Source organism: Corvus cornix, chromosome 5, assembly GCF_000738735.6.
Source record: "Corvus cornix cornix isolate S_Up_H32 chromosome 5, ASM73873v5, whole genome shotgun sequence".
NCBI lineage: Eukaryota > Metazoa > Chordata > Aves > Passeriformes > Corvidae > Corvus > Corvus cornix.
Window position 1 is genome coordinate 51,371,670 of NC_046335.1, and position 22,078 is coordinate 51,393,747.

Sequence of the window (22,078 nt, forward strand, 5' to 3'; positions counted from 1 at the left end):
TGTTGTTGTTGTTACTTATTATCTATCTGTCTATCTATCTGTCTATCTATCTGTCTGTGCGGGGTTTTTAAGCTTAGTTTCGGCCACTTTTCCCGGTGTTTTCCTGCATCCCGAGGGTCCCCGGTCTCCCCCTCCCCGCTGCCCCCTCAGGCCCGTGACGTCACAGGGCGGCCCCTCCTCGCGCGGGGAGGCACCGCCCCTTCCCCCTTTCGCGCTGGCGGGAGGCGTGTCCCGCTGCGGCCGCCGTACGCGCGATGTGGCTGGGGCGGGCCCGGCTCCACGTCAGCCATCGCCGGAGCGGCAGCGCCGCGGGCTCAGCTCCGCACCGGGACCGGCCCGACCCCACCGCCCAGGACGGAGCCGCACGGTCGGGCCGCGGCGACCTCGCGGGGCCGGGGGGAAGGGGCGAGCGCCGCCCCTCCGCTGGGTGCCACAGGCCCGAGGCCTCAGGGCCCCGCTGGCATCTTCCCGGTGGCCCCCGGCAGGGCCCCGGGGTCGCGGGGCGGCTGTGGGAGGGTTTGTGGCGCGGAGAGGGCTGAGGGGCTGTGGGGTCTCGGGGTTTGCTCAGGGGAGTGGACGCGCTCATTGAGGCAAGTTTTGCCTCGTAGCTTTAAATGCCCGGGTTTGGGCTAGGAGTAGGAACTCGGACATTAAGGGAGAAATACCCCTCAGCTGGCTCTAAATTTGTCGGGATTTTTTAGTAAACGTCTTTAACACTCTATATTATAGTTGTGCATCAGTAAAACGGTGTATTCTTAGGGTTTTGGTTCATAAGGTGCCTCCGTTCCTAAGGCTCCCCAGGGATGTAGGTGGCGAGCAGGCGTGGCTTTTTGTCTTCCTGGCTCTACAAACTCTGTAACTTTCGATTTCCTTGGGTGCCGAGGCTCTGGCACAGGTTGCCAAGAGAAGTTGTGGATGCCTCTGGATCCCTGGAAGTGTTGGATGGGGCTCTGAGCAGCCTGGTCTGGCGGAAGGTGTCCCTGCTCATGGCACGAGGTTGGAATTAATTCATCTTTAAGGTCCCTTCCAACCCAAACCATTCTATGACTCACCGCAGGTGACAGAAATACTACTGCTGGAGAGTTAAAACAGCACCTACATCTGTGTCCGTGTGGATTCTGAAAGATCAAATTGATTTCAAGTCTTGGTGCCTTGCAAGGAGGAAAACTTGGTGATGGTTCTCCCTGCCAAGTCTCCCAGCTGTGCCTTTTGGGAGGGTTGTTTTTCATTGCTGCTTTTCAGAGCCCAAAGTGCACTCATTTATCACATTTCAGAGACATGTTTGACTGTGATTTTGGAAATTTCTGCAGCTGAGGTCTTTGTATGAGTAAAGATATGTGCCCTGCTTTTGCAAGGATATACTTTATGGTCTGTGTGAATTGTTCTTGTAGGTGAAGGTGCTGGTTGCAGGGCTTTGAGGTGGGAGTTCTGGGTAACAACATTGGAAAAATAAGCAAAAAAGCTGCTGTTGAGGCAAGAAAACAGTTGGGAAAGACCTCTGAGTTGATCAAATCCAACCTTTGACTGATCACCACCTTGTCACCTAGGGCATGGCGCTAAGTACCACATCCAGTCATTTCTTGAAGGAGTGGTTTATGTAGATATTTGTAAACAGCAAGCTTGAGTGATCTAGTCCTTAAAATACAGAATTCATAATGGAAAGAGGAGTGTTTCCTTGAAAATTTGTATTGCAGTTATTTTTTGGGGTAGTTGTGGTGCTGAATGAGGTGAGTTGTTTTCTTGTGTGGAAAGAGGCAGCAGCCCAGGTTAACACAACTTCCCTGCTCCCCGTTCTGGGTGAGGTTCTCTGGGTGCCCATTTGATGGGAAAAGGGAGTCTAAGACTTGTAGACAATTAATATCAATAAAAGCTAATTTATTTTGACACAATTTCTGTAGAAAGTACAAAATTGTTCACGTAATAAACAGTAGCAGTTTTCTTTGCTGTGCTGGTCAGTGTAGTATCATAGCATTAGCCAAGCAAGCTCAAGCTTGAGCTTTTTGCATTGCTTAAAAGATAGAGTAAAAAGGTTGATTTGATCCTAGATGTCTATTATATAAAGAATAAACAAACATGAGAATGAGGATTGATGCAACAAAAAGGTTTATTTCATCCTAGATACCTATTGTATAAGGAAAAAACAAACATGAGGATGAGAATTGAACTTAATAGCAAATTTTATTACCTGGACTACCATGCACACAGCAGCTTTGATAGATCTGTAGCCTTCTTGTCCTTTTTCACCATAAAAAGACTTGGTTTCCTCATTAGTGCATAGTGGAGACAGTAGAGTTTAGCTGATCTGATGATCCCTGGCAGGTTAAATGCTCCTCTCTCCATCACATTGTCTTTTCTCCCATCCTTGGTCTCTGCTCTGTTGGATCACATGCTCATCTTCAAAGCTTCCTTCACAGACTGATTCAACTTGTTGATCAAGTCAAGAACTTTATCTTTTCTTTTTTTCTTTTTTCTGTGAAGTTTTTCAGCTGATTTTGCAATTTGGATCAGTCCACCTGGTGAGGCACACGAGCTGGGAAGGTAATAGGATTATACAGCCAGGATCAGGGGATGATTCTGTGAGGGAGAAGCTGCTGCATCCATTCACTTTCAGTCCGGTGCCCTGTACACTTCTGTTATTCCTGACTGTGCCCAAAATGTTTGAAAGATTTTATTCTTTTTTTGATTGTCTCTGAAAAATGTCATGCTCTTCATCGTTGTGGTGCTAACGGGAATATTTTAGGGTAACAGCAAAGTGAGAAGGCTTTTGAATGTGGCTTCTCAAGAAACCCAGCAATGCCTTCAAGCCATTAAGTCAGTTATAATAATGTTTTTGTGTTTATTAATAAAATCTTTTCACTTTGGGATGGCTGTGTTTGCTTGGTTTTTAGGTTGTCTGACATTTGTGTGAACATAATTCTTCCCTTGAGAGAACTCCTGTAACCAAGAGCCATGACTGCTGCAGAGAACGTGTGTTACACGTTAATCAACGTTCCCATGGATTCAGAGCCACCTTCTGAAATCAGCTTAAAAAATGATCTAGGCAAGTATTGACAGTGACTGAAGGATACTCCTTCTTACCTGAATTATTCTCTCATTGTGCCTTTCCTAGAATTTTGTTTACGTTCTATAAACTCAAGTCTGTTTGATGTTTATTTTCTGTTGATTTCTGAAAGCTCTATGTTCCTCTCTTCGCTGTGTTTTGAGAAACTTTGTGATATTATCTTCTGTGCATTGGTGCCCTCCTCAGTCTGTGCAAAATCTGAAATCTTTTTTTTTGAGAGTTTTAAGTAATACCTGTTTGGGCTGAGGCAGATTTGAGCAGATTTTTTGGAATAAGCAACAAATTGTATTGTCATTTGTTCAATGCACTGTGGAATGTGCTGGCCAAAACAGCAGTGTTAGTATCTGGTATATGTGTGACATCAGAGCATATTGTAGTATCCTGGTATAAATTTAAGCATTGAAACAGCCTTGGAATTTGAGCTCTTTCAATTCCAATGTATTGATCTCGGACTAAGTTGGAATTCCGTGCTTATTTTTAAGTATCTCTTTCTTCCTCTTTATTCTTTAATAGAATAAGGTCATGAGTTTTATTGATATGGTCTATTTCGCTCCTTCAGAGGGGTTTGTGTCTTCTGACACTGAAGATCAATATTCCTGTTAAACTAACTGTGACATGTCAGCCTTCCTCACTTCATTTCCTCCTCCTCTAGAAAAAGGAGATGTCAAGTTGAAGACGGAGGCCTTGAAGAAAGTAATCATTATGATTCTGAATGGTGAGAAACTGCCTGGGCTCCTGATGACCATCATACGTTTTGTGCTGCCTCTCCAAGACCATACTATCAAAAAGCTGCTGCTTGTCTTTTGGGAGATCGTGCCAAAGACCACTCCAGATGGCAGGCTCCTGCAGGAAATGATCCTCGTGTGCGATGCATACAGAAAGGTAGCCTCTTGTTTATTTCATTGCTTGTGTTCCTGTGCTGAATCATTATAGAAGGGGTATCATTTTGTGTTATTGAATAAATATAAACAGGGTTTATGCTCAGCATTTCCTTCCTAACAGTTGTGTTTCAGTGCTTCAGAGCTGGATGACTGCAGATAGGCAGCAGACCTACTACCAAGGAGTTTTGTGTTCTTTTACTGTTACAACTTAACAAAAATTTAGTGCTCCTTGTTTCCATGTCAGTGAACATTAAAGGTGAGGGGTAACTTAATTATCATCTTCAGGGTGTCTTGGGACAAGCCATGGATCATAAAAGGACACGATTGTGGTATATTTGGGAAACTCTTTCATAAAGATATTAAAGACCTTCAACTTTGGGAATGGGTTGGAAACAGATGAGCTAATATATACAAGAAGTTAGTATCCAGTGTGCAGGAATGCCCACAGGCTGAGCTTTCACAGCTGTGGTAATCGGAGAAAACAAATACAATCCAGAAAAAAATCCTACAGGCTTTGTAAGTTTTACTGCTCAGAAACATGTTTCTAAATATTGTGTAAATGTTTTCTTTAGGAAAACATTTCTTGAGAAGACAATGAGGTGTCTTCATGGATGTTGGGAACTTGTACCATGGGAAAGCTGCGCATGGGAGAGGGTTGCAAGTGCATTCATCTGGAGAGTCTAATTTCAAATATGTTTCTTGTTGCTTTTAGGATCTTCAGCACCCAAATGAGTTTATCCGAGGCTCCACTCTCCGTTTTCTCTGCAAGCTGAAGGAGGCAGAGCTGCTGGAGCCGTTGATGCCGGCCATCCGCGCGTGCCTGGAGCACCGGCACAGCTACGTGCGCAGGAATGCCGTCCTGGCAATTTACACCATCTACAGGCAAGTGCAGAAACAATTCACAATCCTGCATGCACAAGACCAAGGCTACCTTTAGTTTTGGAGAACTCAAATATTTATCAATCCTTGGTGTGGTGTTTAGAATTTTTATGTTTGTTTGCCTTTTCTCCTCTATCTGTGGGCATCCTGGGGTTCTACTCCTTACCAGTAGCTCTTTTAATTAGGATTTTTTCTTGTAAAGGAACTTTGAACATCTTATACCTGATGCTCCTGAACTGATCCATGATTTCTTGGTGAATGAGAAAGATGCAAGCTGCAAAAGAAATGCATTTATGATGCTAATTCATGCAGATCAGGTAAGGATACCTGCCCTCAAAATCATTTGGTTTAATAATTGTAAATATGCTGGGTAACTAGCCAGTAGTTTGTTGGTAGTATAAACTGCTTGTATTCATAAAAAACCCATGTATGATAGTGTTAGTGCTTTTGTGGGATATTTGGTACTCATAATGTAGGTTTTTAGTGCTCCCTTTATTTTAAAGGAGAACTATGTTTGGTGAAGGTGCTGAAAAATGTGAGCATAACGACATTGAGAAATGCCTCATTATCTACTGTTCTAAAGCTTTTATAGTTGCATGAGAAAGAAATGGCAGTTTCTGTCTAGTGTTTTGGATTATTTGCTTTACAGGCAATTGTCTTTTGTGCCTAATTACCGTTAGTTTGTCTCTCTTTTTGTCCTCTCTAGACGGGATGGATTATTTTGCTCTTCAGGTCTACAGTGTTTTCCTAAATTGTTGAAGTGTTGCATAAAGGCTGTTTCACGTTTTCATTTTTAGAATGTGTTTTGATTTAAAATTCAACCGAGTGAGCAGACTCTGAATAACATAAAATAATTTATCTTCTATTTGTGTAGGATCGAGCTTTGGATTATTTGAGTACCTGTATTGACCAAGTGCAGACCTTTGGTGACATCCTGCAGTTGGTTATTGTTGAACTAATTTACAAGGTAAAAGGGAAATATTGTGGCACATTTAAAATAAATGCACATGTTGGATTATATTAGACTGTTTCTTAAAAGGGATAGACTGTTGCCAGAAAAGGCATCATAGCTGCCTTTTAGTCCATGTCAGGAATATGTCATTGCTTAATACAGCTGAATAAGGTTTGTCTCTTGAAATGATAAAGTGCTCAAGTGTGCACAGTATAGAGCAATATGTCTCACATGATTTGCTGTGATGGGGACTGCGTTATTAGACTGAACTTTGTGGGCATGAGCAGGGTATCTCTTACAGAAGCTGGTAGAGGCTCTGCCTTTCCTTTTGATGGGAGATTTTAAGATGCTGCAGCATAGCGCAGAGTTGTTGAGAACAGCTTTTGAAGAGCTGTTGTAATTAGATTTTTACAGCTGTGAATGATACTTCCTGTCACCATGTGCTGGTTTGGCCAAATTTAGAAATACATCCTCTGAGAGAGGGCAGGTTACAAACCACCCCTCCCCCACCAGGTTCGGGAAAAAAGAAACTTTCTCCTCAAAGGAAAGTGAAGGAGGTAACAACTATTTATTTAACAAACACACGGGAAAAGGACAATAATGCTAAATAATAAAATCCCTCGCTGTGGAGAAAAACCTGGGAAAGCGTTGGAGTCCTCCCTTTGGTCTCCTCGGAGCTGGGGCTTGGCCCAGGGCCAGGCCCTCTGCCCGGTGGAAAGTCCTCCCGATGTGTTCTGATATTGAAGCAGTCCAGCAGAAAAAGGGAAAAAATCCAGAATTCCAGGAAAAAACAAAAGTTCAACTCTCAGTCTCTCTCTGGAGAAAAAGAAGCTGAAAAGCTGGCCAAAAGCTGTCTGGAAAGCAGCAAGCCAGGTGCTTCCCTCCGCTCTCGCTCTCCTGCCGCAGCTGAAAAAAAGGCCCTATCTCTGTGTGACCCTGAACAAGCTGCAGCCTGCTTTGAAGAAGTTTTGCTCAGGTTTTCCTCCCCCCTCTCAGGCTCAGTTGAAAGACATGGAAAGGCACAAAATTAGTTCCTGGGCATAGGGCAGCAATATGGGATACACATCATAAAGTCATCCCAAGACACACCAGAAAAGGTTGTCACCTTTTGCTTAATTTCTCCTCTCTGTAAGATAGTGGAGCAGGTAAGCTGTAGGATTGCTCTTTTCTTTATGTGCCAACTGTGGATCATTCTTTTATCGAGGTCTGTCATGCAAATCCATCGGAGAGAGCTCGGTTCATTCGCTGCATCTACAACCTGCTGCAGTCCTCAAGTCCTGCGGTGAAGTATGAGGCTGCAGGTACTCTGGTCACACTCTCCAGTGCACCCACAGCAATCAAGGTATGCAAGTGTGGGTTTCAGCTCTTCAGTAGCTTCTAATGCACTGAAATGAACACTGTGCTGCATGTTGGTACTTTGAAGGAGTGAAGGCTTTAGTAATAGAGGCTGTGCAACACTTTTCATGTGAAACACTATCTTAAAGTATCTCTTAGAACTGGTCACAGAAAAAGACTGTGCAGGCCTGGAGCTAGTGGACATCATGTCGCTTTGGTAGGGGACAGGCTTGCATACTCTCCAGAGTGTTGGACCACCCTACAGTCTGCTTGGCCTAGTTAGCAAAGCAGATTACAGCTGAAGATTTCAGAGGTTGGATTAAATTTTTTCCTTGTGAATATGACTCATTTCAGACCAGGGTAGAAGCATAAAACAGTGAAGATTCATGTTGATTACTTTACTGATTGACCTGGGGTTCTTAGTTTTATGTTTGTACAGCTGATTATTTAAGATCACTCAGAAATTTTGAACTTGTATGGAAATTTCAAAGATAGGTTATGCATAGATTTAAAGCGCTGTAAAATAGTAGTTTCCAAAGGTCAGGGGAAGTATGAATTCCAACCTTCTTGGTTTGGCATCCCCATTTTTGTTGAGTAGACACACTGTACATAAAAGCTGTCATTAAAACCGTATCTAGCTAGGCTAACACTGCCAACTCTTTTAAGTTGGTTTTCATGCCCTGTTGCATATTTCAGCTGACCCAAAGCATGTCAGATAATCTATCTTACGTCTTTCTTTGAATTTGAAATCAAGTCTGTGCATTGTAAATTGATGTCATTGTGAACCTTCATATGTGATTTTTGTAACGTGGTGGTAGACTCAGTTTATGATGGACCAAAAAACTTTAAAGTCTGTGTATCAGGTTAGTTTCTATGCCAACTTTGAGCAGCTGCTTTAATAGTAAAATAGAAGGAGTCTTTTCCTTGATTTTGGAAATTTTCCAGTTTCTGCTCTTCATTACTTAAAAAATGGCTTTGATCCTTTTAATTTTAGGCTGCTGCCCAATGCTACATAGATTTGATTATTAAAGAAAGTGATAATAATGTGAAACTGATTGTCTTGGACCGGTTGATTGAGTTAAAGGAGCATCCTTCCCATGAACGAGTGTTGCAGGTATGTGAGCTGTCTCTTTTCCTGCAAGCCTTAGGAAGGAAAAGCCTTCAATAACAGAGCTTTCAGGTTTTTGCAATGTATGGAGAAAAATACTTCTGAAGTTTCAATTTTCTGTTGGTATGTTTTTGGTCAAAACATACTGGATGCACTTTTATGTTTACGACTTGGTGCTTTTATTGTCTGCATAAGAATTAGCGAGACTTCTGTGTAAATGTAGAATGTATTAAATGAGCACTGGGAAATTCTAATGCCTGTTGTTTGCTTGTCAGTAGATCATATATTATGTATCCAGAAAGGCTTTGAAAATCACTGAGGACTGAAAAATAGAACTGTATGAAAAGGAAGTAATTTAAAACAGCAAAGTACTTCTTTTGTTACTGTTTCAGGATCTAGTTATGGACATCCTCAGAGTGTTGAGCACCCCAGATCTAGAAGTGCGCAAAAAGACCCTTCAGCTGGCTCTGGATCTTGTGTCTTCAAGAAATGTGGAGGAGGTAAATTACATGTACTTTTGATTCATTACACTATTATTTTTCTTTTGAAAAATGTCACTTTTTAAAAATTTGGTTTGATCTTTTCTGCAGCTTGTGATTGTTCTGAAGAAGGAAGTGATTAAAACTAATAATGTGACGGAGCATGAAGATACAGACAAGTACCGGCAGCTCCTGGTTCGGACACTGCATTCCTGCAGTGTTCGCTTCCCAGACATGGCTGCAAACGTTATTCCAGTGGTATGCAAATGTTTCATTACGTTGTCATTAAGTGTGTTATACCTATACTCAACACCTGCAGAATTGCTAAAGCTGAGGTGTTCCTAATAGTGGCTTCACAGAAGCAATGCTATTTTTAATTCCTAAAGAAACATAGGACTTTTGATGCTGTAATTATTTGTCCTCTGAGACTATTTTAAAATATTTTTGAAGAACATGAGCTGAAGAGGACTTTTAAAAGTGCAATAATTTGTATCACTAGAAAAACAATTTGGGATTATGATTATTGATGCTTGTCTGGAATGTACTTAAGGTTGTTTGACTTCAGTTTTGTTTCATGGGAGAACATAAGCAATTTTATTTTTCTAAACATAGAAGGGAAGTATTGTACAAACTTATCTGTGCTGCTGTTTGTGATGACGTTCACCCTTCTGTGGCAGCTGATGGAGTTCCTTAGTGATAACAATGAAGCAGCAGCCGCCGATGTCCTGGAGTTTGTGCGGGAAGCGATCCAGAGATTTGATAACCTCAGACCTCTTATTGTTGAGAAGATGCTCGAAGTCTTTCACGCTATTAAATCTGTCAAGTGAGTCCAAAATATGATATCAAACAGACTTTGGAGCACCTGGTGGCTCACTTGCATTGAATGTATTTTGTCATGAAATATGTACCAAAATCCATGTGACCCACACAGAGAGTGACTGAATCTGAGACATTTTGAGGTAGAGGATTTCTAGGTACAGCTTCCTTCTTGTCTGCTTGTACAAGAGATAAATTGGGTGTTTGTTGCGTTGAATAAAGAAAATAAATTCAATTTTAATTTCTATAATGCAGTTGATAATTGTGATTCCACTTGCTAGGAAATAGCATTGTTGATGAAGGCCAGCCATAAAGTAATATATTGGTTAAAACAGAATTCCTAAAGAATTTACGCTTATAGGCAGCTGGAAATACTGCACATTTATTAGAAAACCCAATCTAACATAGGCTGAGCTTTGCAAACAATAAAGCTGTTTTAGTACCTTTCAGGGCTCTAAACACTTGGTTTGCTGATGGATCTGTAAAAGTGAAGTCAAATGAGAATTTCTCTGTATCAGAAGAGCACTCTGTCATTCTAATACAGAGAAAACTCTGAATCTCATCTCCACTGTAATCTCATTAAATGGGAAAAAAAACCCCTCTGAAGCTTTGCTATTTTTTTCCTAATTTTCATTCTTGTTCTGGTTTTTCATTTTCTTCTGTATAATGGAAAAATTAGTTTGTCTCAGTTAAATGGAGAATTTAGAGCTGACTTTATTCACATGCAGTAGAGTATTTCATTATGATCACAATGAAATTTAATTTTGTGTATGTCAGGATTAACACAGATGGAAATAAATTTGTAGCAGAGAATACATCTAATTTGATGTACTTGTTCGTGAGTTTACTGAGGCCAGAAGGATAATTGCTTTTGATTTAACCTGCTTTTGTCAGTTGTGTCCTTTTGAATTTGTCAAGACTGGCCTTTACCAACTGACCATAAATCAGTTTTCTTGGTGCTAGTTTGAGTATATCATGAAAGCATGATTTAAATTAGTGTTCTTGTTTCAGGATTTATCGAGGAGCGTTATGGATCCTGGGAGAATATTGCAGCACAAAGGAGGATATACAGAGTGTAATGACAGAGGTTCGCAGATCACTCGGAGAGGTATGTGTACTTTGGGGTTTTTGTGTTTACTGGCTCTTTGTGGTTTGTCCTGCCATTATTTTAAAGTACCTTTTTCTTAGAAAACCACTGGGTTTTCTAAGAAAAAGGTATTTTAGAAAGATCAAATAAGATGCAGCAGTGTTTTGAGGACTTCTGATGTGTAATGGCATGTGCACAGGAAATCTTAAGTAAAAAGCAGTCAGGGTTTTGCATTTGTTATTCATTTTTTTTCAAGTAGCATACTTGAGCTGAGAATAAATGATGTCTATTAAAAGAAGAGTTGAGAAATTCCTTATTTCAGAAAATTATTGCAAATTGGAAAATTATGATTTAATATATCCAGTAGCAAAGAAAGTATGCTAAGTCTGGGTTGTTCTGAGGAAAAGACTTCTCTGACAAAACCTAATTCATTAATGAGAGTTTTATTGCATGTGTAGGAAGCATCTGTATGTATTTCAACATCTGCTTATCCCCTCAAATTCTCCCCAAAGTGTTGCACTGTAGCTGACCTTTTGCTTATAAAAACTTAAGTAATGCAGGTAATTTTTATTAAAACCTTCTGCAGAAGAAAACTGCATCTTTTATTTTAATTGTAACAATTGCTTCCTGCTCATTTCTAGATCCCAATAGTGGAATCTGAAATCAAGAAAGAAGCTGGTGAGCTCAAACCTGAAGAAGAGGTGTCTGTGGGTCCAGCCCAAAAATTAGTGACAGAAATGGGCACTTACGCAACACAAAGTGCTCTTAGCAGTTCCCGACCTGCCAAAAAGGAAGAAGACAGGTATTTGTGATTTCATGCTTGGCCAGGAATGACTTGGTTAATTTTTATCTTTTTTTATTTGAGTGGTATTATCACTCATACAGAGTTCAGTGGTTGAGGGAATTTCCTGTTTTAAGGTATTATCCCAACTAGATAGTATCCCACAGGAAGTTGCCCAATTGCTTAGGATTTAGTAATCAAAACTTACTGCATAAATAAGAACTTTATTAATTATGATATCCTAAATTCTAGTCGATTTTTCTTAATATGTAAAGCTCTCTCACAATTTTAGTTGGATACAGAGATGTTGTCTTTAGATTAAAACATTTTCTTCCCTTGATATCACCTTGTACTACTACACCTCTCTCTCCCTAGTCCATGTGGAAATGACTGTGCGACTTGTGAAAATCTTTATATCTGGAAAATTACTTTGAGAAGGAAAAAACCCAACCTTGCGAGGTGTTTCAAGCTTTTTTTGCTTGTACAGTATAAAAGTTAAGGTATCAAGAGAAGTAGGCTGAAGATTGTAATCCAAAAGTAGTTTTCTGAGGATCATTTGTCTTTGCAGACCTCCATTACGAGGATTCCTGCTGGATGGAGATTTCTTTGTTGCAGCTTCCCTTGCTACAACTTTAACCAAGATTGCTTTACGTTATGTGTCCCTAGTTCAGGAAAAGAAGAAACAAAATGTGAGTCATCTCTTGTGTTTTCCCATTCAAGGAAGTGCTGCTTATGGGTTCTTTTCTTTTAAACAGATGCAAAACGGGTTAAGTCCAAAGTGAAGTGCCAGTTATGTGATTGGATAATAATGATAGTTTGGGTCACAAACAGGACCTGCTTTCCAGCCACTCTGTCTAGACAGTGTCTAAATCATTCTGCTTGGTTTCAGATAACAAGTACTAAAAAACTAAGTAATCTGCTCAGACATGTTATAATTTGATTAATAGGCACCTTTTTTAAAATAAGTCAGAAATTAACATTTCTTTAAAGCTGTGGAAAATGCAATAACCTTCTTCCATTCTCTTTTCTTTGTCCTCCTTCTCAGTCCTTTAATGCTGAAGCTATGCTGCTGATGGCCACTATTCTCCATTTGGGAAAGTCTTCTCTTCCCAAGAAGCCAATTACAGATGATGATGTGGATCGTATTTCGTTGTGTCTGAAAGTGTTGTCAGAGTGTTCTCCTCTTATGAATGACATTTTCAACAAAGAATGCAGGCAGTCCCTCTCTCATATGCTGTCAGCCAAGCTCGAAGAAGAAAAACTTTCCCAGAAGGTGAGCTATTAAAAGTGTGTAACCATAAACACTTGGAGTTTTCTGTGGATGTTCACATCCAAGCTGGTCCCAGAAATGTCGCCATTTGATTCTGTTAGTCAGCCATTATTCGACTGTTTTTCTGTGCTAAAGAATGGAATTCACTGTGAATTCTTGAATTATTCTCTTCCTGCAGAAAGAATCTGAGAAGAGGAATGTGACGATTCAGCCAGATGACCCCATTTCCTTCATGCAGCTTACTGCTAAAAATGAAACGAGCTCAAAAGAAGACCAGTTCCAGCTTAGCCTTCTTGCAGCAATGGGAAACACACAGAGGAAAGAGGCTGCTGATCCTCTTGCTTCCAAGCTTAATAAGGTAGTGGGAAATCGGTGTTTTAATTATATACATGGGATCACTTTGGGAATTGCAGGCTGGAACTGATGAACCAGACTATGCTGGTTGATTGGGAAGACCCAGGTATATCCTGGTTGGGGTCAGGAGAAAAAGAAAAGCACTTGTGCTTATAGTTGTTACCTTCTCAAATGGGATGGGGACTAACAAGAAGGAGACTTGGGAGAGGGCTGAGCTGGTGGAATATGGAGAAGAAATTAGGATTTAATGGTTTGAAGATCCCAGTAAGGTTCACATGGAAGGGAGCAGGGATGTCACAAGTGATTAAGAACCCCTTTCTTTGGATGCTGTCCTACTGCCAAGTGCAATGCATCCTTATTTAACTCTTTATGCTCTTTTTTTCTGCTGATTACCAGAACCTGCTGAGGAGGTTTAAAGAGAAGAAATCACTTGATTAATTCATTAGTTAAGAGTTAAACCCCCAGACTTTTAAAGACTGGATAAATTCCTTTTGATGTTTAAAATTACCTTTTCATTTTAAGTCAGCATTTCCTTGTCCTACGGATCACCTTAAGGATAAATGGCATTACAGTTCATATTTTAGGAACTTGTCAGTTCAGAATACATTTCATCTGGAGAGGTTTTATAATTGTACTGTGTGTGCAGGGGGACGTGTGAAGGAAAGCTACTTATTTTGGAGGCTCATATTAAAGGAGAATGGATTTAATTGTACTTTATTACTTTTTTCTTATTTTTTGTCATTGTTGGACATGATTCTGTGTTTTAAACTGGTTTCTGAGAAGGCAAATCCCTTGGCTTGTGTCACAGGTTACTCAGCTGACAGGTTTCTCAGACCCTGTGTATGCAGAAGCTTATGTCCACGTCAATCAGTACGACATTGTGCTGGACGTGCTGGTGGTCAACCAGACCAGTGACACTCTGCAGAACTGCACCCTGGAGCTGGCCACACTGGGTAAGGAGGGCTGAACTGCTACAAACAAAGCAGCTCTGAGGTTTTGGGCATTGGGCTGTAAGGAATTCCTGAAACACCTCCAATGTGATGCCAGTTAGTTGCCATTTTGAAAGTATGTTTTTGAATGCCTTTAAAAATACACTTTTTTTATATTTGGTGGAAGTCTTGTATGTATTGACACTGACGGTGGTATCTGATGATATAAACCATAGTCAGATTTTATCACTAAAAACATAGCATTCATTTCCCCTTCTCATTTTTTTCCTGAAATATAGACAGGTTTTTTTGATGTACTTATTTTCCATTGTGCTGCTACCATAGACAGGAAAATAAAAATAGGTCAAAATCCCAACTGGTATGGAGCAGAAAGCCATCTGCCCTAGGTGGTTTTTGCACTCAGCCTGAAGTACTTAAGTACCGCATTCACCCAGCTGAAACCATTCCCTGTACCAAGAGCTGTACCAGAGTCTTGCTTGAACAATACTGAGGCTTCGTTAACTTCTCTTAGAGGCATCACTGGAGCAGATAATTCAAGAGCAGTAACCAGTTTCTTATTAGTTGTCCTCTGCTTTGGCAGTCAGGAGCTGAAATACATTTACAATATGCTGGGAGAACTCATGTACTTTTCACTATTGTAAATATGACTGGAGGGGGCATAACCTTTCTCCTAAAATTTTGTAAATCATTTGATGGGACTAATGATGGAAATAAATAAAATGGATGTATTATTTAATAGGTTGTATTTTTCTATTTGTCAGCTCAGTAAAGTGGAATTCTGTATTTCCCAGCTAAGGTACTACAAAAGCTGACTTGAGGCATTAGTCCTGTGGATAGAGCTCGTGCTGTTCATGCTGTGTTCTCAAATTGCAGTTTAATAGAACTAAGGAGTCTTACAGTTGCTTGCTGAAGGATTAGTAAAAATGCATCCCTTAGTGTTTCCTTGGAGCAATTATATTCAGGATCAAGGGGATACTTTGACCTGTTTATAAATAGCTTAGTGCCTGCAGTGCTGGACATTGTACTTCGGGTTTGAGGCACTTGACTGTGGGGTTAGGTCTTATGATGTTGTCAGTGATTAAAACACAAGGTAGAATTAACCATTTCCTTGTTAAATAATTAATGCTAAACTTGATCCAAAGCCCATTTCAGTCAGTATTTGCATTTGTTTTCAGTGGGGTTTGGGCGAACACAGCAATATTTTAACTGAAATTTGTATGTAATGTAATTTATCTCGCAATTAGAAAACTATAAAGGACAACCAATTGCAAATCAACTAATATCTTTATGGTGGTGTTTAGTGCAGCTCTGTAGATACAAAAATTGAATGGCAAGAAAATAAAAGCTCATTGTGTACTGCTAATGTTCCCTGATCCCCATCTCCAAATTTCTTTACACAGGTGACTTGAAACTTGTGGAAAAACCGTCTCCTCTGACACTCGCTCCACATGATTTTGCAAACATTAAAGCTAATGTCAAAGTCGCTTCAACAGAAAATGGAATAATTTTTGGTAATGTTGGTAAGTAAACAACTCAGTGTGCAAAATTAACATGAATGTGTTGCATTTTTAACTGCTTAATGAGCTCAAAAATAAGTAAACCACTTCATACTGGGACAAAAAATTAAATTACCACGTAAGAATATTTAATGATGGTTTAAAAAAAAAATCTATATCACTGTTACTTAAAACCATCATAGAACGTGCTGCGTTTAGGATGATTGTCAGCATGAGATTGAGCAAGGGTTGACTGTTGTTAGCTGGCAGGTGGTAACTCAGCACCCTTATTAAGTGCAAATTCACTTTTTGGAACCTTCAGGTGGTTTTGTGTGTTCTCTTGCAGTGTATGATGTCTCTGGAGCAGCCAGCGACAGAAACTGTGTGGTTCTCAGCGATATTCACATCGACATAATGGATTACATCCAGCCTGCTTCCTGTACAGATGCTGAGTTCAGACAGATGTGGGCAGAATTTGAGTGGGAAAACAAAGTTAGTTTTGTTTTTTGTATGTTACTTTGTTGATGAGGTACAATTCTTGTTCTACAGCAGCTCATTACAGCAGCATTATCTATTGCCACATAAACCTCATTCAACATCCTCATTGGATGTTTGCCTCAAGTAGCTTATTCTCTTACAGCTATCTTATCAGTTTCACAAGCTTAGCAATGCAATAACTTGGTGTTTTGGCTTGCAAAAGAGGTTGCGTGCATTGTGCTTTACCTCCTGTATGGAAGCTGTCCAAACTGGTGATTGCTGTGTATTTTGGCTCAAAGGTGAGAGGCAACAAGTGTAAGTTTATGCTGAGGCTGCAGAATTACTCGTGCTGCTCAGCCTCTCCAGTTCTGAATTACTTGTCTTTTGGGTGGCAAGGGACCTTTTAAAGGTCATGTAGTCCAGCCTTCTGCCAGGGGGACAGGAATATCTTTCTTTCACCTTGCAGTACAGCTGTAACATAAAGTTGTGGGTGCTGTGTGAGACCAACAAGACCGTGGCTACACTTCATCATAATTGAGCGTGCCCAAACCTAAAGAAAGGGTTTAAGGGAGATAATATAAGGATAGAGTAGAAACATTAAACCAGAATGGGAGATATTTTACATGAACTGCAGCCTTGTTTAGTACATAGGTGTGCTCGCTTGAGGCTAGATTTAAATGTCTTGGGGGAAACTTGTGCATGATAAATTATAATACATGGTATATGAAGCCTTAGCAGTTTGTAAACTCCTTGTAAGAGATGTGTTAAAAACCAATTTAGACAAGATCTATAATATTCAATATGATGAAGCCAAGGCAGCACAGAGAGCCTTGTTGCTAGAAGGGGAAGATGAAAGTAATCTTTATCACAGGTTAAAAGCAAACTTTGGACTAGGTATCTCTATTTCTTGTTCTGGCAATGTGTAAACTGTATTCAGGCAAGGGGTTCACTGTTTGGTGTAGAGAATCTAGATGTTCAACAGACTATCATATTCATCCAATATATTTTAGAAACATGGTAATAACATTAAATTCTCCATCTTAACAAGTGGATGGCAGGAGGGGAAGACTTCCTATGATGCAACCACGTAGTGGGAAGTGCATCCAGCTTACTGAGTGTGCTGTTCCTCAAGGAGGAATGCAGAAGTGATCTCCTTTATAGAGCCCTGAAGGAGAGATTTCAGAAATACTTGAGGTGCTAATGAAAGTAATTGCCTTTTTTTTTTCCTTCTTAAAGGTAACAGTGAATACAAATATCATTGATTTAAATGAATACTTACAGCACATACTGAAGTCAACCAATATGAAATGCCTGACTCCAGAGAAGGTGAGCTATTTCTTGGAGATTTTTGAATACCTTTTTTAGTTCCTATGCTTTATTGTTTAATTTGGTCAGCATTTGTTATTAATGTAGCTGCTTACAGTATGAAATAGTACATATACTTCAAAGTTTTTAAATGAGCGGTCTGAAATGAGTACAAGCAAATAAATACTATCAAAATTCTCCGTTGTCCCAAGCTGGAAAATCAGAATGTCCGTTTTGATTCATAGTAGCTAAGCTGTGGTATATACTTGGTGGGGCCATCTGTTTACATCAAGGATTTTTTTAGTAGCTCCAAATTTCTTCCTTCTCTGACAAAATTTACCTTTCCTTTGCCATTTTAGCCTTTTTATTGTAAAGAAAAATAAATATATAGAACAGCTACTTGCTGTTAAGATATAGTATGTGTGGTAGCTATTAACTAATACATGTATCATAGCCAAATTAAGTATAGTAGCTATTGAGCTTCTTTGCCATTTTGCTGCTGGTTAAAACAAACCATAAAATGCCCTCCTGTCTTGTCTTGATGTATTTTATAGACTGCATAATTTCCAATATTAATTGTAGGAAAAGGCCACCACTTTCCCAGTGCATGATTCCCACACGTTACAAAACATTGCAGGTGAAGAAAGAAGTTTAAACGTGATACATTGACAACTGCCTAGCTAAAGTGGGGTGAACTAAACTGTGTTTAGAGGATTTTGGGTTTTTAAGAGTTCCTCTGTGCTTTCCATAGGCTCTCTCAGGCTATTGTGGCTTTATGGCAGCCAATCTTTACGCCCGTTCCATATTCGGAGAAGATGCCCTGGCCAATGTGAGCATTGAGAAGCCAATTCACCTGGGGCCAGAGGCGCCTGTCACAGGTCACATACGGATCCGGGCCAAGAGTCAGGTAACAGGGCTTGGCATCCTTGGCATTTTTAGGACAATGTACCAAGCACCCTTAAAAATCAATGGATTTTTTGCAGTCTTTTCTCCTGGTGTGTTACCATAAAATAGGCCTTTGCGCCAGGATTTCCCAATTTTGTCCATAGAGCTGCAAATAGGATGGGATATTTTATTTGCTTTTAAATAAAGAGCAAATATGCCCCAGGGTTGCATGATGTTCTTCCTACCAAATTACACTTTCAGTTGTCACACAACAAGGAAATTTTATGCATGTAATTGCTGTTCACTGGTTCTTTTTAAAAACAAACCCCAGGTTTTTTAGTAGGAATATTTTCTGTAGGTATATGAGTCTGCTTTGGATTTTAGAATTTCTACCTCCCAATTAAAAAAAAATGAATGGCATTTTGAGTAAATAAAGTAAACCAATGTACAATAGAAGTACTTTAAACAGTGTACAATAAAGGAGTACCTAAGAGTATTCAAGCCATTTTGTTTATGTGATGTCACTGTAAAGATTTTGAACTGGTTTAAATTAAAGTTTCTGATATGTTACAGTGCCATTTTTACATAATCTGCATTCGACTACGTATGCAGCATGGTTTCATCTTGAAGTCATTGTGCTATTGAATATGTGGATTTATTCATGCAGTTTCTTTTGAGAGTTCCTCAGTTTCTATGCAATATTAATATGGCTCTGTGATTAAATTATTTTCCATAGCCTTGGTGCGCTGAGTGTGCTGATATCAGCACTGGGACTTTCAACAGTTGAGTTTCAGTAACTGGACTGGCACTTTTAATTTCTCCCCTGGCAGTCCTCTTTCAATTGATGGGAGGTCAGAAGGTTAAAATTGGTTTTGTTCTTCTGCTTTTCAGGTTGCTAACACTTTTAAAAGTTCCCAGCTCAATTAAGTTTGATTGTTTCAATAATATATGTAGACCTAACCTTTACCGAGTGTTGAGGGAGTGACCACTATGACATGTGCACAGTGAACAGCTAGAAATTTCCATGCCACTGACTTCATAGATTTCTATATATGGAACTTCCATTTTAATGTAGATGGGATAAAGTTATTTTCAAGTGAAGTATTTGTGTCATGATTGTTGTCTTTCTTTTCCTTACAGGGAATGGCCCTGAGTCTTGGAGATAAGATCAATCTGTCTCAGAAGAAGACAAGTTTATAAATTTTACCTAATGTCTTTACAGGTCTTTTACAATTTAACCTTAGGTATGTGGCTTTTGGGATCCAGAACATCTTATATTCTTCAGTGTTCTGTAATTATAGAAGCCAAGCTTTTGAGCTGAAAGCATTCCAGCAGATAATTTATAGGTTCTCCATGATTGATATTGAGCAAACTTTTAAATCTCCAGGGTTTTTTTTCTTTGTCCTGGAAGTCATGTTTTCTTTGTCTCTAATATATACTGATGCTCACAGTACAATAAACAAATTATGCCAGTACTGTTTTGTCTCTAAATTATAATCTCTGTATTCTCTGATCGGTATTGAATATCTGTCCAGGGGTATTTTGATACTCTGAGAAAGTTGGAGTCTGTACTAGCTTGAGTGTTTACAATAATGCCTAGGCCTGAATTTGTGAATGTGTGATCATGATTCTTAAAATACACTGGTATAGCTAGGAGAATATAAATTTGCCAGCTAAATTAAAGGCTCTGTATAATAGCTTGGCACAGACAAGCTTGTAGTACCAGAAAAGAGACTGTCAAAATTCAGCTCTTGCCAGCAAGTTGTAGAACCTTAAACTTTGTTTCTGAAGTGCTTTCCTAGCGTTGTTATCCCGAGTAACATAACATTGCTGGTGGTGTTCTTATTTTTCAGTTAATGTGGAAAAGACAGCCAAGTGCAGTGTTAAAGCTGTAGCAGCATAAGCAGTTTTTCAGTGAATGCAGCCATTAGCCACGTGTGTGAGCTCAGGAAGGAAAGATTCAGACTCATGAGCTTGCAGTGAATTGAGCTAAGTTGAAAATGAAGAGTTGTGACTGAAGGTCAGGTCAGGATGTTGAAGTGAGTTAACACCATTTGACTACTCAATCTTACGCAAATTAGCAGTGGATTAAAACCTATAACCATTAGGTTGCAAATACTGTCAGCTGAATCTATTCAGCCTTAATTCTGAATTTGTTAAATTGTTGCAAGCTTTTACTTCTACAGAAGAGTGTCCAGAGCCAGCAGTACTTTTCCAGTACTCCAGAAGGACAGAAGAGAATATTCCAAGTAGCTGCTTCCCAAAACATTTAATGCCTTAGTGATGAAAATACTTATTTTTCATTCTGAATAAGCACAAGGAGCACATATGTAAATTCTGAAATGAAATAGTCTGGCCGACTGTATTTTATCTGACTAAAGGATGGCCCTAGAAGTGCAATGCAAAACCTCAGCATGGTTTTGCTGAATTAGCCATTTGTTTTGCATGTTTTGAAATCCCTGTTTGATTCTGCCATTTTTTTGGTTTTTAATGAAAGCTTCAGCTCATGCGTAACATGATAGCAGCAAGAGCTGAAGCTGTGAGGATGCAGAGCTGCTTTGATAATGTACTTATGTCTCTGCGTGATCCCACAGCAGTTGTATTCCCTTTCTAGGAAGTTATGCCAGATTCACAAGGATGTAGTAGAGATAATCAAATTGTGATCTTAACTGCTTAAAACTTCCTAATTTGAGGGCGAGAGGTGGTGATGGGAGAAAAGCATTAGGAGTGTGCTCTATGGGAGCTCCTGTGAAATTCCATGGTTATCAGTGTGCTGCTTTGGGGTGAGTGTGGGGGATCTCATTCTGCAATCACTTAAAGCCAAACCAAGATAAAAGAAAATCCTAGGAGTCCAGTGGATGGTTTCATCTCTCCATGAAGACACTGTTGTAAGACACTAACAGAGACTGAGTCATAGCTCTTTGTGTACTGACTGGTTTGGATGGGATGGATTTGGTGACCACAGCCAAGGAAGGGATGTTTTTGGAGAAGGATAATGATTTCCAGTATGTGTTATCCAAGCCATGTTTCAGTCACAATCTGCTCTCCTCATTGGAGAATAGCAAAACATCCTGGCACATGCAGACATCCATATTTCAAGTGGCTCTTAGTCAGCGGGGAGGGGAACATAATTTTGTTTAGGATATTTTTTGCTATCAGGATTTTATGGAAGGACATGGAAACACCTGTGCAGCAGAAGCTGCTGTGACTTTAGGATTCATTTTCCACCTGCCATGCTTTTCAGTAGCTGTCCTGCAGATTTTGTACAGATGTTCTCATTGATGGCATGCATTTTTTTAGTAGCCTGAACACTAAAAAATGTTAGATCTGCGTTTCATGTCTATACTTCAGAGATGAAATTCCCTTCTTTTATATATCCATCCTGTTGTGTTCTGGCTAAGCTTTTGCTCATCAGCTCAGATAAAAAACTGGTTCTGGTCCTGTGCATATAAGGGAATATCTTGATCATTCTTCAGGATCCACTTGCAGCCTTTTCATTGCAGTAAAAGCTGGTGTACATCTGTGGCTCTGAATTGTCCCTGACTTGGTACCAGGAGGTTGCCATAACCTGTTTCCTGCGCAGCAGTGTGTATTGCATGCACTGTGCTTTGGTTAAGAGAGTGTTATTCCACTTCTCTGATTTCAGAAACTTTGATGAGAAGAGGAATAAATTACCAGGAGGAGTAAATGGAGCAAGAAAGCTTGCTGCTTTTCCATTAAAAGTTTTAGAAAGTCATTGCAGGATGCAGTGCTGGCATAGCAGGAAGCCAGTTTCTCCTATGCCCCTGCTCCTGATGTCCCTGCTACTAGGAATCAGGGACAGGTTTCTTTATTCAGGCCCTTGCGAGGATTTATATTTATGTCTTATTTAGATGATAACATGAGAAGCAGGAATTTTTTCTGAGGACAGGCAGATGTGGGAAACTCTCATCTGGGAGTGCAAGGACTCATCCTATGAAAGC

The 22,078-nt window shown here is 39.8% G+C and overlaps 1 protein-coding gene across 2 annotated transcripts; it reads left to right on the forward strand.

Moving 5' to 3' along the window:
- Positions 1-253: 253 nt before the first annotated feature.
- Positions 254-19,591, forward strand: COPB1 (COPI coat complex subunit beta 1). 2 transcript variants are annotated; one of them, XM_039552672.1, is made up of 23 exons: positions 254-367; positions 2,479-2,615; positions 2,889-3,040; positions 3,714-3,943; positions 4,655-4,824; positions 5,024-5,138; positions 5,696-5,788; positions 6,978-7,115; positions 8,103-8,222; positions 8,609-8,716; positions 8,807-8,953; positions 9,373-9,518; positions 10,523-10,619; positions 11,240-11,400; positions 11,948-12,068; positions 12,425-12,652; positions 12,828-13,007; positions 13,812-13,956; positions 15,354-15,473; positions 15,796-15,941; positions 17,163-17,252; positions 17,983-18,138; positions 19,257-19,591. In XM_039552672.1, the coding sequence occupies exons 3-23, from the start codon at positions 2,950-2,952 to the stop codon at positions 19,314-19,316; spliced, it is 2,862 nt and encodes a 953-aa protein (XP_039408606.1). In that variant the 5' UTR covers positions 254-367; positions 2,479-2,615; positions 2,889-2,949; the 3' UTR covers positions 19,317-19,591. The 2 variants fall into 2 exon arrangements, with proteins under 2 accessions (XP_039408606.1, XP_039408605.1); XM_039552671.1 differs by lacking the exon at positions 2,479-2,615.
- Positions 19,592-22,078: the final 2,487 nt, after the last annotated feature.

Bases quoted from the DNA above. Each gene is read 5' to 3' on its own strand.
- COPB1 (XM_039552672.1), top strand. From the start codon at position 2,950: ATGACTGCTGCAGAGAACGTGTGTTACACGTTAATCAACGTTCCCATG. The intron at 12,653-12,827 runs GTGAGCTATTAA...CTCTTCCTGCAG, and splicing joins AAGAAAAACTTTCCCAGAAG to AAAGAATCTGAGAAGAGGAA. The intron at 13,008-13,811 runs GTAGTGGGAAAT...CTTGTGTCACAG, and splicing joins TTGCTTCCAAGCTTAATAAG to GTTACTCAGCTGACAGGTTT.